The 16,869-nt window shown below is 39.4% G+C and overlaps 1 protein-coding gene across 2 annotated transcripts in view; it reads left to right on the top strand.

Moving 5' to 3' along the window:
- Positions 1–16,437, top strand: part of LOC149782530 (fatty acid synthase-like) — a 207,642-nt gene extending 191,205 nt beyond the window's left edge. For both annotated transcript variants that reach the window (XM_089933967.1, XM_089933968.1), the window contains exons 33-35: positions 4,180–4,340; positions 6,329–6,525; positions 15,263–16,437. In XM_089933967.1, the coding sequence (XP_089790093.1) occupies positions 4,180–4,340; positions 6,329–6,525; positions 15,263–15,462 (558 nt within the window). In that variant the 3' untranslated portion in view covers positions 15,463–16,437. The remainder of the gene's footprint in view (positions 1–4,179; positions 4,341–6,328; positions 6,526–15,262) is intronic.
- Positions 16,438–16,869: the final 432 nt, after the last annotated feature.

Below are 16,869 nucleotides of genomic sequence, written 5' to 3' on the forward strand. Positions count from 1 at the left end.
GCAATGTGTCCTCTTGTAATTAAGCGTAAAATGGGTCAATCTACTCTAACAGCTATGTCTGCGAGCGTTTCTCTGAAAACCTAATTAAGTGCTGGCAGTGTTTTGACTGAATTGCAGAAGTATTTGTTGTATTGTTGCACTGAATTAAAAGCTGGCCTCCTTTGTATTATCATGTTAATTATGTCTTTTGAATAAAAACAGGAGGTGAATTAAAAGAAAAGTTAAAAGGTGCAAAAATCGGACTAACTTAAAATCTAGTGGCCTTGGTCGTATGTCGGGTGAACTCACTTCATTTGATCAATCGAACACTGTAATAAACGTTATTGTGTATGTAACAGAAACTACCTTAAATTAACCAACTCTTTCATAACTGTGATCAAAGATAACAAGGCAGCCAAGGGAAATGAATACTTTGTAAAATATCGAACATGATTTCACAGATACGAACCATTGTGGGCAAGCGAGATTCAGAGAATTCTTGAACTGGCATTTAGAGATATCCTTAGGGATGATAAGAAATTTCATTATTACTTCCAATTAAATCACGACATTAACATTCTACTAATTGAACAATAAAAAATTGAGTTTCGACGTAGATGTGTCACGAAATAAATGTTGCATGTTTTTGAAGAAAAGGAAACTTGTTTGGTGGTGTATCAACAGTTAGTCTAGTTCCCAAATTATGGACTACCGATTTGGCAAGATACTATTAAACACCACTACGGGAACCAGACTCATCAAGAAAACAAAAAGCAGCGATGTAATACACAGATTTTTCGCGTACGCATGATGGTTATTCAAACCAGCAGGAATGATCTTTCATATGTTGGATATTTTGAGAAAAAGAATGTTATTTAAACTGATAAACCAACAACTTCATTAGAAAAAGTGCATTATTAAAAGTTATTAATGATGTGATTGTAAAATGAGGATTCAGTCATTAAACAGCCCAGTTCCCTAACGCTGATCCCCCCCAATGGTTTTCTCAATGTCAAAGTGATTTTTTTTCCACTTTTTTTAGATCCCTCGGTAACTCGCACCTCGCTTATAGTGCGGTCTATGTTTGTGGACCCCAGTGTGCGCGAGTTATCGAGGGAGAGGTGTATGTCACAAATAAATTGAAAACTTACATTTTGTCTAACTTTGTATAAAAGTCTCCATAATGGTTGAGATTTTGAATCCATTTATATGATAAATCCATGAAATCTGTTTTATGCCACCTGTGTAGAAGTTTTAGCCCTGAATGATCCAGTTCACAGTATCCCATAATATTCCACATGTCCTGCAAATAAACAATGAAAGTCAGCTCCACATCTTTGTCACTCGCAATGTCATGTAAATGTCACTGTCTGGTACAGAGACCTAGAAATTACCCTCATTGTCCTATCGACAAAATAATGTTATGAAGCCTCCATTATCATTCATGGTAAATATTGTCCAACTCGATTCCTCGTCTTTACTGTCGTATACAGGTGCTTATGTGGAACTGAGCATTTGCTCTGTAAGTGAAACTTTGATCTTTCAGTCTGTGAAATCTGTTACAGGATGTATCTGAAGACGTGTCATTTGTGCAGCAAAGATCAGAGTTTAAATAACCACCTTCAGTTACTCCGCTCCATCGATAACTCACACATATCGGGTTCCAAATAAAACACACTGCACTATAAGTGAGAGAGCGAGTTACCAAGGGACCCCCAAATAATATGCTAAACATCCGGAGAACTGCTGGGTTGGGGGGGGGGGAATGGGCTGTTTAATGACTGAATCCTTATTTTATAATTGCTTTGAAAATAATTGTCAATGAAGTACTTTTTGTGATGAAATTGTTCGTTATTCTCTATAAATTCATTTATTTTAAAAATGTCCAACATATGAAAGATTGAATACACGATTACAACTGGTTTCAACAACCAATGCTGTACATGAAAACATTCGTGTATTACGTCACGGCATTTTGTTTTATTGACTAGTCTGGTTCCCAGAGTGAAGTAAAATAGTATTTTGCAAAACAAGGAGTCTACGAAGCAGCGAAGCAGACTAACTGTTGATAGACACCAAACAAGATTCATTTTTATCAAAAACATGCCATATTTATTTTGTGAGACAATCTCAATTTTTGTATTGCTCAACTAGTAAAATATTGATGCAGCGATTTCATTGCAAGTAATTGTGAAACTCCTTATCATCCTTGAGAATATCTTTGTGTGCTAATTCAGGAATTCTCTGAAATTCATTTTCCCCACAATGGTCCATGAAACAGAGCTCTTTATTTTACAAAGTACTCTTGGTGTTTGGTTGCCTTGATATCTATAATCACAGTTAAGATAGAGTAGGTTAATTTAAGGTAGTTTAACTAGATTATGAATACAATAACATTTATAACATTGTTTGATTGATCAACTGAAATGAGTTACCCGACATACAGCCGAGGCCACTGGTTTTTAATCATGTAGGATTTGTATACCTTTTAACTTTTTCTTTCATTCCCCCTCTTTTATTTAATTCAAAAGACAAAATTAATGTGATAATAGAAAAGGAGGCCCGCTTTTTATTTAGTGCAACAATACAACAAATGCTTCTGCTTGTCTGTTATCAAAACACAGTTGGCACTTAATTAGGTTCTCAGAGAAATGCTCACATCATAGCTGTTATGCTAGATTGACACGGTACAATTAATTACAGTAGGACACATTATATTTATGATGATTACGCTTGAAAGGAGCTAAAAGATAGAACTGGAACAGAAATTTCAATTCACAAAAAATATTTATTTGATTGGTATTAATTTAATAAGGTACTGCTTTCACTAGGCATAAGTTACATTTTCGTTGATCAAAATTTCCTTGAAAATCGTTAATTACAGTTTAATAAGGCTGTCATTTCTAAAGAAAATATAACCAATTAATTATATGACTTTTCATTCAGAGTTGATATTTCTTAATGTTGATTACAAATTCCAGATCCACCCTACCATTTTTGATGATAAAACAAGCGATATATAGAAGTTTCCATTACTAAATTTGATCAAAATTTTCTTCAAGTTAAAAAAGTAGGGATAATTTTTTAGTATGTTTGGTTTAAAAAAATGGGATCCATACCTGATTCCGTGTTATAAGTCGGTTCATGAGTTATGAGGGCGTGAGTTACCGAGGGAGCGGAGTACTTGACACTGAACAAGTATGAAACTTGCGGTTTGATGAGAGGATTATCAAATGGGAAAACAAGGTGATGCTTTTACAAGTCAAGGGTAATTTTAGAGTCAAACGTGTACTGGAAGTTGTAAAACTTGACTTGGCAATGAACCGGTATTTCACCACTTGATCAAAAGGATTGTCAACCTGTTAACAAAGTGAGTCCTGGGTTTACAAGCCAACGGCTTATCAGCCCATGTGCAATGGTAGATAACTGAGGAAATTTCACTTAGGAATTAAATCTCACTTCTGAAAAAGGAAAGATATAAATAAAAATAAAACTTTAATTGCATCAAACACTAATAGTATTTATACAGCAAACACAAAATATGATACTAACACAATGGATGTAATATACTTGCTGGTAAACACCAGCAGAAAACAATAATTGACAGACACTTCACTTTGTTTTGGTAATATTTAGTTTATCAGTAATACTTTCAAATTATTGGAATTTAAATAGCTGTTGATACAAGTACTTTGTAATGAATACAGTCGTGAAGCAGATGAACAGTGTATACTTGTATGCAATTCTGAATGGGAATAGGAACATGGAATGTAAAAATAATTTTGTATTGACAGTATTTGCATGTTCTGCAAACATCAAGAGTGTCCGACATTATTCCTGGTTTAAAAAATAAATTTTATGTCATGCTTATCAGATGACATAAATTCTGTTGTTGTTGTTGTTGTTGTGGGGTTTAACGCCATTTTTCAGCACGATAGGCTATACATGGCGGCCAGTATTAATGGTGTAGGAAGAACCCGGAAAACCCCGGAAAGAACCACCGACCCACGAGAAGCTACTGGCAAGCTTTCTCACATGCCCACATTGGCTGAATCTTAGACTCGAACCGCCGCAGACAGAGGTGAGATGGCAGTGATCCGTAACGAAGAGCGCTTTAGACCACTCGGCCACTCGGGGCCCCATAAATTCTGTATGAATAAACATTTTCAAGTGCAATATTCATATCTTTTGATGCTTTAGGCTGATGCTGTGTTGGACACTGGTGCTCTTCTGAACTGGGTATCAATGTACATCCCCAATTTCAATAAGGAAGCAACATTCCAATGGTTGATTCACATTCCCACGCAGGAAAGGAGGATGGAGACTGCAGTGGACATGACATTTGGGGACATTATAGTAAGGTGAGAAGACACTTATTGAAGATGGATCGCCAGAAACTCGTTCTTTGTTTTGTTTCTTTATTGAATAAATGTATCCGGCAGAAACTACACCTCTCCCTAGATAACTTATGAACAAAGGGGTCCCAAAATACTTCACAAGTTAAGTAGAATTTCATGCCCTTTAACTTTTTCAATTTCAATGCCTTTATTTAATTTGACAAAAATTACATAATGTGATAAAACAAAATAGGTCTGCCTTTAATCGAGTTTAAAATACAACAAATACTTCTGCAACTTGGAGATCTAGTCATGGGTGGCACTTGATTAAGTTCTTACAGTAGTGCTTGCAGACACAGCTGTGATGGTAGATTGACCTTTTTCATGTGTGAATACAGAAGGGAATATTGCATCTGTGATAATTACACTGAAACCAAATTAAAAGAAAGAACTATAACAATATTTTCACTTATTTATTTTTTGCCACCGGTAGGTGTTAGTGACATTTTCATTGATCATATCTTAGCTTAATATTGTTATTTACGGTGTGCAAAGAATGTTGCTTGGAAAGAAAATTTAGTAAAATATATGAAAATTTATTGTTGACAATTTCATGATTTTGATTCAGATTTCTTGTCACCATTGTTGTTAAAATGAGGGATATATCAATGTTTCAGTTACCAATTTTGATCTCAGTGTTCAACAAATAGGGGTCAGCTTTTGGGCATTTCTAGTTAAAGAATTTGATCCATACCTGACCTGTGTTATCAGCAGGTTTGAGAGTAAACTGGGCAGAAGATACTGAGGGAGTGGTGTGCTATGAATATACTGGTTTTAAAGGAAAAATTTTGTCCCCAGCTGGGGACATAGTATTTGTTTCTACATATCCATCAGAAATACTTTCATTTCTGCACATATGACTTCAGAACTTGTTGAGATTAAAGAATTCAACTTGATATGCCTCTACCTCATTATTATTGGAAGGTGTCATGTACCACATTTAGGCTGCTATTGTCAGAGTCAAGATCAGTGATCAATGTTCAAGTTTTGCATCTGTCCAGCCACACATGCATCTGTCATTTTTACATATCTGTTCTGTATCTTTGAAGCTATTTGAGAATTAGAGATTAAACTTGCTATACATCATCAATTAAAGGTGTAACAAAATTACTTCATTGTGGGTCTAACATTGAATTACTTCATTCTGGGTCTAACATTGAATTACTTCATTGTGGATCTAACATTGAATTACTTCATTGTGGGTCTAACATGGAATTACTTCACTGTGGGTCTAACATTGAATTTGTTGTGGGTCTAACATTGAATTACTTCATTGTGGGTCTAACATTGAATTACTTCATTGTGGGCCTAACATTGAATTATTTCACTGTGGGTCTAACATTGAATTACTTCATCGTGGGTCTAACATTGAATTACTTCATTGTGGGTCTGACATTGAATTACTTCATTGTGGGTCTAATATTGAATTACTTCATTGTGGGTCTAACATTGAATTACTTCATTGTGGGTCTAATATTGAGATGATTTATTATCATTATGTCTGTACAGTAATTTTGTAACTGTCTTCATTGTCATAGTTAGATTTCATTATTGTGAATTTTTGTGACCTCACCATGGTCAGCAGGGAACAAAAAATTCAAACTCTTTGTAATAGAATGAAATGAATGATGGCATGTTCAAAGACTGGTCTCACCACCAGTGCTTTGATTTCCAATGTTTTGCTTACTCTTGCCAGCTTTTCTATACAGGGGTGCAGGAAATTTAACTGAAACCAGACAGTAATATAGACCGTGTTATTTGATATTGTTAATGCACTAGACAAAAGGTCAGTATATAAATTATGGTAATTTCAAGGACTTTGTAGTTTCTTGCAATACCATATAAGCAGTGTAGATTAGTCTCCCTTTCCTTTTAATGTCAGATGCAGAAAACATAACAGGCAGGACATTCCATCTTGGTTCTAAACTCTAGCTGATCTTGATTTCTTTTAGCCCAAATGTTAGAAAGACAATGTGGCTTACAGCTAAAGAGAAGATTATTAAAAGAGCTGCTGGGTATGGTAGTCCTGGGAGACGGGTCTTCACTGCAGCAAGGGAACTAATGTGGCAAAAGCGGCAAGAGAAAGCCTGTGACTTCCTGACCAATGTACACATGGCCAAAGATTATAAACCATCAGCTGTGTTCCATGGTAAATATCTAATGTTAGTTTTAGTTGATTTATTGGTGTTTAAAAGCATGTCAGCACATGAAAGACTTCTTAGTGTGCCAAGGCATTGGAATTGGAGCCCTGTTCAAGACAGTAATTACCACACAGCCATCCCAGGCTGGTATGGGCAGGATCTGAACCCACAACCCACAAGATGCATGTCTGGTATGCTAACCACAGAGCCAGCATAGGAAAAACTAGAATGCAGGACATGGGTCATACAAATATGGTTGGCCTTATTTATCTGTGTATCTAAACACCGATTCAAGACAGCACAAACCCAGATCTTCTGTCTCATAATGGGTAGACAGACTGTGTCAAACCAAACCTTATATCTCACAATGGATAGGAGATGCAATAAAACCAGATGTAGGCAGACAGCATTAAACTAGAGCTAATATCTCATAATGTGTAGGCAGACAGCATAAATCCAGATCTGATATCTCATATGTGCAGGCAGACAACATTAACCAGGATCTAATGTCTGTAATGTGTAGGCAGACAGCATAAATCCAGATCTGATATCTCATATGTGCAGGCAGACAACATTAACCAGGATCTGATGTCTCTAATGTGTAGGAGATGGCATAAATCCAGATATGGTATCTCCTTTGTGTAGGCAGACCACATTAACCAGGATCTGACATCTCATAATGTGTGGGCAGAGAGCATAAATCCAGATCTGATATCAGACTATGTATAGACAGACAGCATAAACCCAGATATAATATATCATAATGTGTAAGCAGATCATGATGTCTTTTAATAGGTAGGCAGATAAAAATGTTGGCTCATAGTACAGCAGTATATTTGAGTCGATGTATGTGCAGTAATAGAGTCCTGAGGTTGCAATAGCTTCATAATGCAGGTTTAGTAATTACAGATATTTTATCAACATTAAAGCAAATTCTGCAAGGAAACTGTTGAAGATGCATACATGTTTAACTGTGATCAGATTGTATTGGTAATAATGATGTAAACATCGACATGTAAACATTGAAGATGCGTCTCACGTGACATGTATTTGACACAAGTTTAACTAAGAGATAGGTGGTTTTTAAAGATATTTTTCCCAAAGAAGGCAAAATGTGAACCATTATATTCCAAAAATTATATTTGGCCATTGATCATTTGTTTATATTTTATGTTCTTAATGTGATGAGGTGAAATGTTTGCTAAAATTTAATAACAATAAAATGAGTTGGCATCCTAGGCATGCATGCTGATGGTGCCATGCTAGACTCTTTGGAAAGGCATGCAGTGCAAGTTGTAGTTCTGCATTGTATCTACTAAAGATGATAATTAAATTTAAGGAATGAATATGACATGGCACACAGCACAGTAATGGAACAGGTGTGACATAACAGTTCCAAAAGGTTGCTTGCACTAAAACATTGTGATTGGCACAAAAGGGATACTTCAGTTTTGGACTGGTATTAGAAAATATTTCATGAGTGAAGTAAAAACATTGCATAATTACGAGTTGTGCTTACTGGAAAAATATGAGTGATGTAATGTTGCATTATTGAAGTGCACTCCTTGTTCTTCACAATCGTGTTTTGGCAGTCTTCCTAATAAAGACTTGAGTTTGCCTAATTTGGCCATCAGCAGTTTGTTGATGGACACATCAAGTGGTAGTTTTTCAATCTTCATCCTCTTGGAACTACAGCAGAGATGACATTTCCTTTTGTCTGCACCTTCACTGGCTCATTTTTGTGGGTTCCAAATGAAACCATGACAAGGGTGGATCTTCCTCTCAGGGTGTGTTTTAAATACACCTTTATGCACTGCAGCATCTGCAACTCTTCCATCCAGGCTTTCTTCTGTACAGTTACGACCCAGTTCATTTTTATAATTGGAGTTGACAGTGTCATCACATATTGGTGGAATGAGGAAATTTGTCTTTTAAATCCGCTGGATGTTTTGGCTCTAAATACTTAAATTTTGCCTTTTTAAGACTCGCTTTTTGTATCCATATCTGGTTGTTTGTTTTGAATGAGCTCTTTAGCATAAGCACAGATTCAGTAAATAGTTAAAGGGACTGTTATGTCCATCTCAACCAAGAACCTACTTGGTGATTTTAGTGTCCATTTCTTTCCATATGAGACATGCTTTCCACTTCTTGGCAAGTGTCTTAATTTGGTTGTGTATTGTAAAAAGTCTAACTTTGTCTATTTGACAATTTGGGCACATTAAAATGCCCTTCCTCTGCTCTGACTGAAATTATTTAATAAAAGTCAGGAACTTCAAGTGTCAACTTCACTGTAGATGTCTTATAATCTTCATGTTTAGCAATGACACTGTCAGTATCTTCATCATGAATTAGATGTTTTTCTAAATTCACATTTTGAAAAGATACAGTCACAAGTTCAGCTTTGGGCTTTATCTCTGTACTTCACTCTCCTTCCTTCCCATTATCTTGGGGTCCTTTTTTAGTCAGGGTTTTGATGTTGTCAACTTTTATATCTTTATTCTTAGATCATATGTTTACTTGACTTCATTTTTTTAATAAATAATTTTTTTTTACTGGTTAACATCACAAATCCCATGAGAAATTCACCAATCAGCAACATTCTCTTAACCTTTTTACCCCATGCAAGCACCTTTGGACGCCTCTACTCCATTCGCATGGCAGTTCCTTTTGACACGTATCATCCACGTTTAGCGGGTTTTCATAGCGCCACCTTGGAGGAAAACCCCCTATTAGATACCTCATTCATTGCTGTGAATGAAAATTACGTCAGATCATGTGGTCACTGTTTATGCTATGGTCGATATCTGCTATTGAAAGTAACTGGGTCGTTTTCTCCACTGTCGAAAATGGCGGTCGCGGATTTTGTTCAGTATTTTTCTTGATTAGAATCACAACTCTGAAAGCTTCAATAACTTTGGTAAAGGCTCTGATATTGATGTAGGTAGCAATTAGTTTTTATAAATTATCAAATTCAGATGACATAGTGATGTAGATGCAGACAAAGAACTTATAAATTTAAAGTATGAAAAATGGTAGCTACGGTTGGTCATGCAGCTTCACTGACTTGGTGGTGAACGAGTTCACTCAAGGTTTTAAAGCACATAAAAAATTCTTCTGTGAAAATAATTACACAGCTATAATGATCGGACTTTACTCTTAAATTTTTCCACACATAATAGATGTGTACCAAAAATGTAAAATGGTTAAAATTGCTGTTAAATGTAACATACACTACACTACTTAACAATTGACAGGTAGGCATATGTGTATGGAGTTGAATGTGGTCTAAGGTTGACATTGCCCGGGGTGGGAGTGGGAGACAAGCGCCCCAATCCTCCAAAATGCCCCATACGGCCTGCGTCTCTTACTGCCTCTGTCAACTAAAATCCAGCTCCTGGCCTTCGCGAGTGGCTTAGATTTGAAGCCTGGCAGACCATGTTTTCTACTAACAGGAGAAGGGGTGAAGGTGGCCCACTGGCGCCTTAAAACCAGTTGCTTCGGGTAGATGGGACTTGTAAACCTTGGATGGTAGCTCATCTAGGAGAAGGAAAACTCCGATTCCAAACCTCTGCTGCCTTGTGGCTATACCCACTCATGGGAAAGGCTAAGGGAGTAAACCCCGACAGAAAATCCGGAGATGGAGTCCCTAAGGCGGTATGACATTGACTTCAACGTCATTCCGGCAACTCCTGCGACGCCGTTGGTGCCAAGCTGTATCGGCATTCGTCGTTCCCTTGGGCACACCAGCTGCGTGGAGAGGGGGGATCTGCTGCATGGGCAACAGCTGATTCTCCATACCACCCTGCCCAGGCTTCATAGCTCCACTGGAGAGGACACTCCAGCGTCGTTGTACGGCGTCGGCACAACACGAGAAGTAGCAGTTTACCGGTTCTAAGTCAAAGCTCGATTGGCGTAGAGCTTGGCGCCAGGGGTTACTTCTGACGGTGGGAGAGATCATCAGGTCTCACTGGACAGCTACCGCCCGCCTCAAGCTGGGCAGCCCCCAGTCAGTAAGGTGCTGCCCGCCATAGCCTGCCTGCTTCACTGGGTGCGTGGAGCTTAGAGAACCATCTCGACAAGTGGGCCACAAAACTCTGCACCAGGAAAGACTAAAAGAAGAAATAAAAAGACTCCAACTCTTCGTTTTGCAACCTGGAACATCAGGACCATGTGTCCTGGATTGACCACTGACCTACAGCAGATCGACGATGCACGGAAGACTGCCGTCATTGACAGAGAACTCTCCTGACTGAACATCGACATTGCCTGCCTCCAGGAGACCCGACTGGCTGACAGCGGCACCATCTGGGAAGCCAATTACACATTCTTTTGGCAGGGGAAGCCCTTGGATGAACCTAGGCAGCATGGTGTAGGCTTTGCCGTCAAGAACATGCTAATCGCCTTCATTGAACCTCCATCATCAGGTACTGAGAGAATCCTTGCCCTCCGGCTGTCAACATCCTTAGGCCCGGTCAACATCTTCAGTGTGTACGCCCCAACCCTCTACTCCACCTACGAGGAGAAAGACAAGTTTTATGAGGCTCTGGATCAGGCAATATCCAGTATCCCCAACAATGAAAGCCTTTACTTACTAGGAGACTTCAATGCTAGAGTGGGAGCTGACCATGAGGCCTAGTCCACCTGTCTCGGCTTTTATGGAAGGGGCAAGATCAACGAGAATGGTCAGCGACTGCTGGAGATGTGCTGCTCCCACAGCCTATGTGTGACAAACACTTTCTTCAAATGCAAGGAGATCCACCAGGTGTCGTGGAGACACCCATGTTCACGCCACTGGCACCAGCTAGACCTCGTCATCACCAGGCGTGCAGAACTGGCCAGTGTCCTCCTTACCCGCAGCTACCACAGTGCCGATTGTGACACGGACCATTCCCTCGTGGCCAGCAAGGTGCGAATATTACCCAAGAAGCTGCACCACGCCAAGAAGAAGGGTCACCCACGTATCAACACCTACTGTGCAAGCAACCCAGAGAAAACACAGCAGTTCATCAGCAAACTGAAGGAAGCCCTCACCAAAGTGACACCTGATGACACCATTGATTCCAAGTGGTCCCATATCCGTGACTCTGTGTACAAATCAGCCATCACAGCTTATGGGAAGAGGGAGCGAAAGAATGTCGACTGGTATGAGGCAAACTGGGAGGAGATGCTGCCTGTGACTGAGGCAAAGAGGAAAGCCCTTCTGGCATACAAGGCTGCACCTAGCCCCAGAACACTACAAGCCCTCAGGATTGCAAGGAATAATGCCCAGAAGACCGCCCGCCGCTGTGCCAACACCTACTGGCTGAACCTTTGCAACAGTATACAGACAGCTGCTGACACCGGGGATACAAGAGGAATGTATGAGGGTATCAAAAAAGCGACAGGCCCCCCCAGCTACAAGACCGCCCCCCTCAAGTCCAAGACGGGTGAAGTCATCACAGACCAGGGGAAACAACTGCAGCGATGGGTTGAGCACTATCTTGAGCTATATGCAACCCAAAACAATGTCACTGGAACTGCCCTGGACGCCATTCCAGACCTGCCTGTCATGGAGGAGCTAGACACACAGCCCACCCTGGAAGAGCTCGGAAAAGCCATCGATTGCCTTGCCTGTGGGAAGGCTCCTGGAAGCGACGGCATTCCGCCTGAAGTCCTCAAGAGCGGAAAACCAGCACTGCTCCAGCCCCTACACACACTCCTCTGCCTTTGCTGGGAACAGGGATACATCCCACAGGACATGCGTGATGCCAACATCGTCACTTTGTACAAAAACAAAGGAGACCGTAGCGACTGCAACAACTATCGGGGCATCTCCCTCCTCAGCATCGTCGGAAAGGCCTTCGCCTGTGTTGCCTTGGCACGCTTGCAGATCCTAGCCTCCCGCGTCTACCCAGAATCCCAGTGTGGATTTCGAGCTGGCAGGTCAACTGTAGACATGATCTTCTCACTACGTCAGCTGCAGGAGCAGTGTCGCGAGCAGCGGATGCCCCTCTACATTGCCTTCATAGACCTGACGAAGGCGTTTGACATGGTTAGTCGGAGTGGACTCTTCAGACTCCTGCAGAAGATCGGCTGCCCCCCACGTCTGCTTGCTGTCATTATGTCGTTCCACGAGAACATGCACAGCACAGTGTGCTTCAATGGCGCAACATCTGAAGCATTCCCAGTCGTTAGCGGAGTCAAACAAGGCTGTGTCCTTGCACCGACGCTCTTTGCCATCTTCTTCTCCATGCTTCTCCAGTACGCATTCAAGGACTGCAGCGAGGGAGTGTACATCCATACCAGGGCTGACGGCAAGCTGTTCAACATCACCCGTCTCCGTGCTAAGACTAAAGTCACAGAGGTACTCATCCGTGAATTGCTCTTTGCCGACGATGCAGCCTTGACATCACACACAGAAGATGGACTTCAGCAGCTGGTATGCTGCCTCTCCCATGCATGTAAGGAATTTGGACTGACCATCAGTTTGAAGAAAACAAATGTCATGGCACAGGACACAGACTCCCCTCCCTCTGTCTCCATCGATGGGTACAATTTGGAAGTTGTCGAGAACTTCACATACCTGGGGTCTAACATCTCCAGCTCACTCTCCATTGATTATGAGGTGGGCGGCAGGATTGCCAAGGCAGCAGCAGTGATGGCCAGACTTAACCAGAGGGTCTGGAACAACCCCAACCTCACAGAGAAGACCAAACTGCGTGTCTACCAAGCCTGCGTGCTCAGCTCACTTCTCTACAGCAGCGAAACATGGACCACCTATGCAAGACACGAGAGGAAACTCAACAGCTTCCACCTGAGATGTCTGCGGCGCATTCTGCACATCCAGTGGCAGGACAAAGTACCCAACACAGAGGTTCTAGAACGCGCCAACATGAACAGCATGTTCTCCATACTCAGCGAGAGGCGCCTTCGCTGGCTCGGCCATGTCAAGAGAATGGACCCAGGTCGCATTCCCAAGGACCTGTTATATGGGGAGTTAGCAGAAGGTGCACGACCAACTGGACGACCACATCTGCGCTACAAAGATGTTTGCAAGAAGGATATGAAGACAGCAAACATCAGTGTCAACGACTGGGAGAGCTGTGCAAACAACCGTTCCAGCTGGCGTCTAGCTGTCAGGCAGGGAGTTCAAAACGCAGAGGAAAAGAGAAGAATAAAGCAAGCTGAAAAGAGAGCTAAAAAGAAGGATGAGCAAAAGCGTACTTTGGAGCTATGCCATCGTCTCTCGTAGACGGACGGATGCCAAGATATATGGAGTCGAATAGGTGTTCTGTTTATAGCGCACTGCACTGGGTAACATTGCTACATGTGTATCGGAGGGCTAAAAGGTCATACACTCTATGAGGTAAAGGGTTAAACGTTTGTGTATTTCTACTTATCTATATCATTGTTCATACCATGGAAAATGACCACTGTTTGGGGCCAGTTAAAGCAGTTAATTGTCATTGATTAGCATATAATAAACAGTTACCAGAAATGATGCCTAGAAACAATGTTCCCTCTTTACCCAAGCCAGTTTCAGGGTTTAAACAATTAAATTGGACTGCTGCAGTGGCCTAGTGGTTAGAGCATCTGCCTCTGTTCAAACTCCAGCAGAGTCACACAAAAACTTATAAAAATGGTACTAACAGCTGCCTTGCTTGGCGCTCAGCAATAAGAGATTAGTGTTATGGCCGGTTGTCCTGGTGTCAGGATAATGTGACTGGATGGGACATAATGCTACATGTCTGTGGCATAACTCCCCATAGTAGTGATATGGAAAATTGTTAAAGCTATGTAAAATCCAAATAACACACACACACAGAAATGGCCTGGAAAACAAAAAAGAATAATCCACTATTTATTATCGAAAGAAGACACCAAAACAACCAGCTGGCCAAAATCAAAAGGGAATTAATAACATCGAAAATTAATATTGTGTTTAAAGGCAAAACACAATACTAAAATGGATTGATGATGATTTTCAATCTGTATCCATGATTTTATTCTATATTATGATTGACCACTCTGGTGGCCTAGTGGTTAGAACATCAGGCTCAGATGCAGGAGGTTGCGGGGTTTGAACCCAGGTCAATTCATACCAAAGACATATAAAAATGGTGCTTGCAGCTGCCTAGCTTGGTGCTCATCATTAAGAGGTTAGTGTTAGGACTTGTTGGCCTGGTGTCAGGATAATGTGACTGGGTGGGACATCATGCTGCATGTCTGCGGCATGATGCCCCAGTGCTAGACATCACTATAAACTATCACACTGCAGATATTGTAATGATATGACTGAAAAATTGTTGAAGCTATGTTAAAAATCGAAAAAAACACTATATTATGATCATTCTTTTATTAATGTTTTACAGTTGTGTGAATATATGCTAGTTATATGTCTTGTATAATGAAATGTGTCTTTGGTCATACAGATTACATCACCAGGAATGATTGCTTATATTTATGAAAAAAGATATCTCTAGATCACGTAATACCAGGAAGAAACATTCATGGACATATGACTCAAATGTGATTTAAAAGGAGATTTGGTTAAATCTATGAATAAAGCAAAATCTTCATCTAATATTTTTAGAAATAAACAAGGCTATAAGTGGCACTGTAAGTACTGTACACTATTATATATATCTACCATATTTTTGCTACCCTGGTTAATGCTAAGCAGCCAATGAACTCTGAATTCTTTGACATTTATTTCATGATGGAGAAATCAGAAAGTAATTTTTAATTTTTTAATTTTCTCTGCAGGTGATGTTTACCTTCTTCGCATAAAATCAGATCCAGTTTTTGAAGCAGTGACTCTTCCAGCTGATTATGGTTTGAGCTCGTACTGTTCTGGCAAAGTTCAGATACATTTCTTTGATGGGGATCACGAAACCTTCATCAAAAATGAGTCTGCATACCTGCTGAAAGATGCACTTGAGAAAATTCTTTCATTAAAGCAGTGAAAATGAAAAACATTGGCCTACCTCTTTGAGACCATTTCCTAGTAACTTGTGAGGTACAGCCATTTTGAACAAATATCTTATTAATTAGGAATATTGCATTGAGATCAAAAACTTAAAATGTAGTTTTTGTACATGATTCAGACACATTTATTTACTACATTTGCAGTTTTCATTGTTTGTGTAACAGTTTATACAATGTTGCAGCATCATTTGACAGCAGACTGTGTCTCTATTCTGCAGCTGGGTGCATATTATATACATGATCAATGAATAATCATTTTTTTGTAGCTATTAATATCTGTAGACAACATGGTTTTGTTGTTTTTCTTGCACAAAAATCACTGTGCTTGGTTATAAGCGGATTCCAATTGCAACATGAACAGACCCAGCTCTGCTGTCATGTGTGATGTTCTGACAGTTCTGGCAAAACAGGGTCTTGGTTGTGTTCTACTCATTACTCTGTGACTGCACTCTGAATGATATTATCAACATATTGTGGATATTCTGTATTGCAAATCCTGCACTGCATAATAACACCTATTTGTTTGAACACCTATAAGGATTTCATGCAGAAAGTTATTTGAGGATGGCCTGATGCATTTCATTTATATGCTTTGTAAATCATCTCAATTAAAGAATCACATTTAAAGATATTTATTGTCCTTTTCTTCCTGTTTTCAAAACAATTCTCCTTTATTTAATAAATTTTACATTTGAAATGTTTTTTTAAAAGGCTTTTGATCATCAATTATATGGCAAAATTGCTTTGCCCATATGAAGTGTGCTACATATCAAATTTGTACATTTTATCATGGGGTACATTTGTTAGATTTTTTCTTTTTGCATTTTGATTTTGTTTTTGAAATCAACATTTGTGCATTTTTTCTACTCTAAAGATTTCCTCTTATTTTGTTTTGCTTGATTATTTATTTATACTTTTGATATAAAATAAATATTAGTGTTCTGATGGTCTTACTTTTTTGTCATTTATATTTTTGTTAAATTTCTGCAAATTTTCATTTGGAATATCTGATTCCCTTCCAACTATGCATAAAGACATAAACATTAATACAGTGGCCACTAAAAAAATAAAAAAAATAAGATGCACTGGAATCTTCTCTCATCTAAAATGTTCAGCATTTATGTGATCCTCCCAATGAGGATGGTTTTCCACCAATGATGACAGATATCTCCCAACCTTCCAGTCATTTGTTAAGTTTCTCACATACTTAAAAATTATTTAAAACTTCAGAAACAAACATTTTTCTGGTCTTTTTTTTTAATTACACATTGTTTCTACTGTAGTACATGTATATTTGTGGCAAAGACGTCCTGTGATCACATGACTGGAATAATAAGTTTAATCACTAATTTGACAGAAACCAAAATGAATCATTGGATCATACA

The sequence above is a fragment of the Sinohyriopsis cumingii genome, chromosome 15 (assembly GCF_028554795.1).
Source record: "Sinohyriopsis cumingii isolate HCF-2022 chromosome 15, ASM2855479v2, whole genome shotgun sequence".
Classification (NCBI taxonomy): Eukaryota; Metazoa; Mollusca; class Bivalvia; order Unionida; family Unionidae; genus Sinohyriopsis; species Sinohyriopsis cumingii.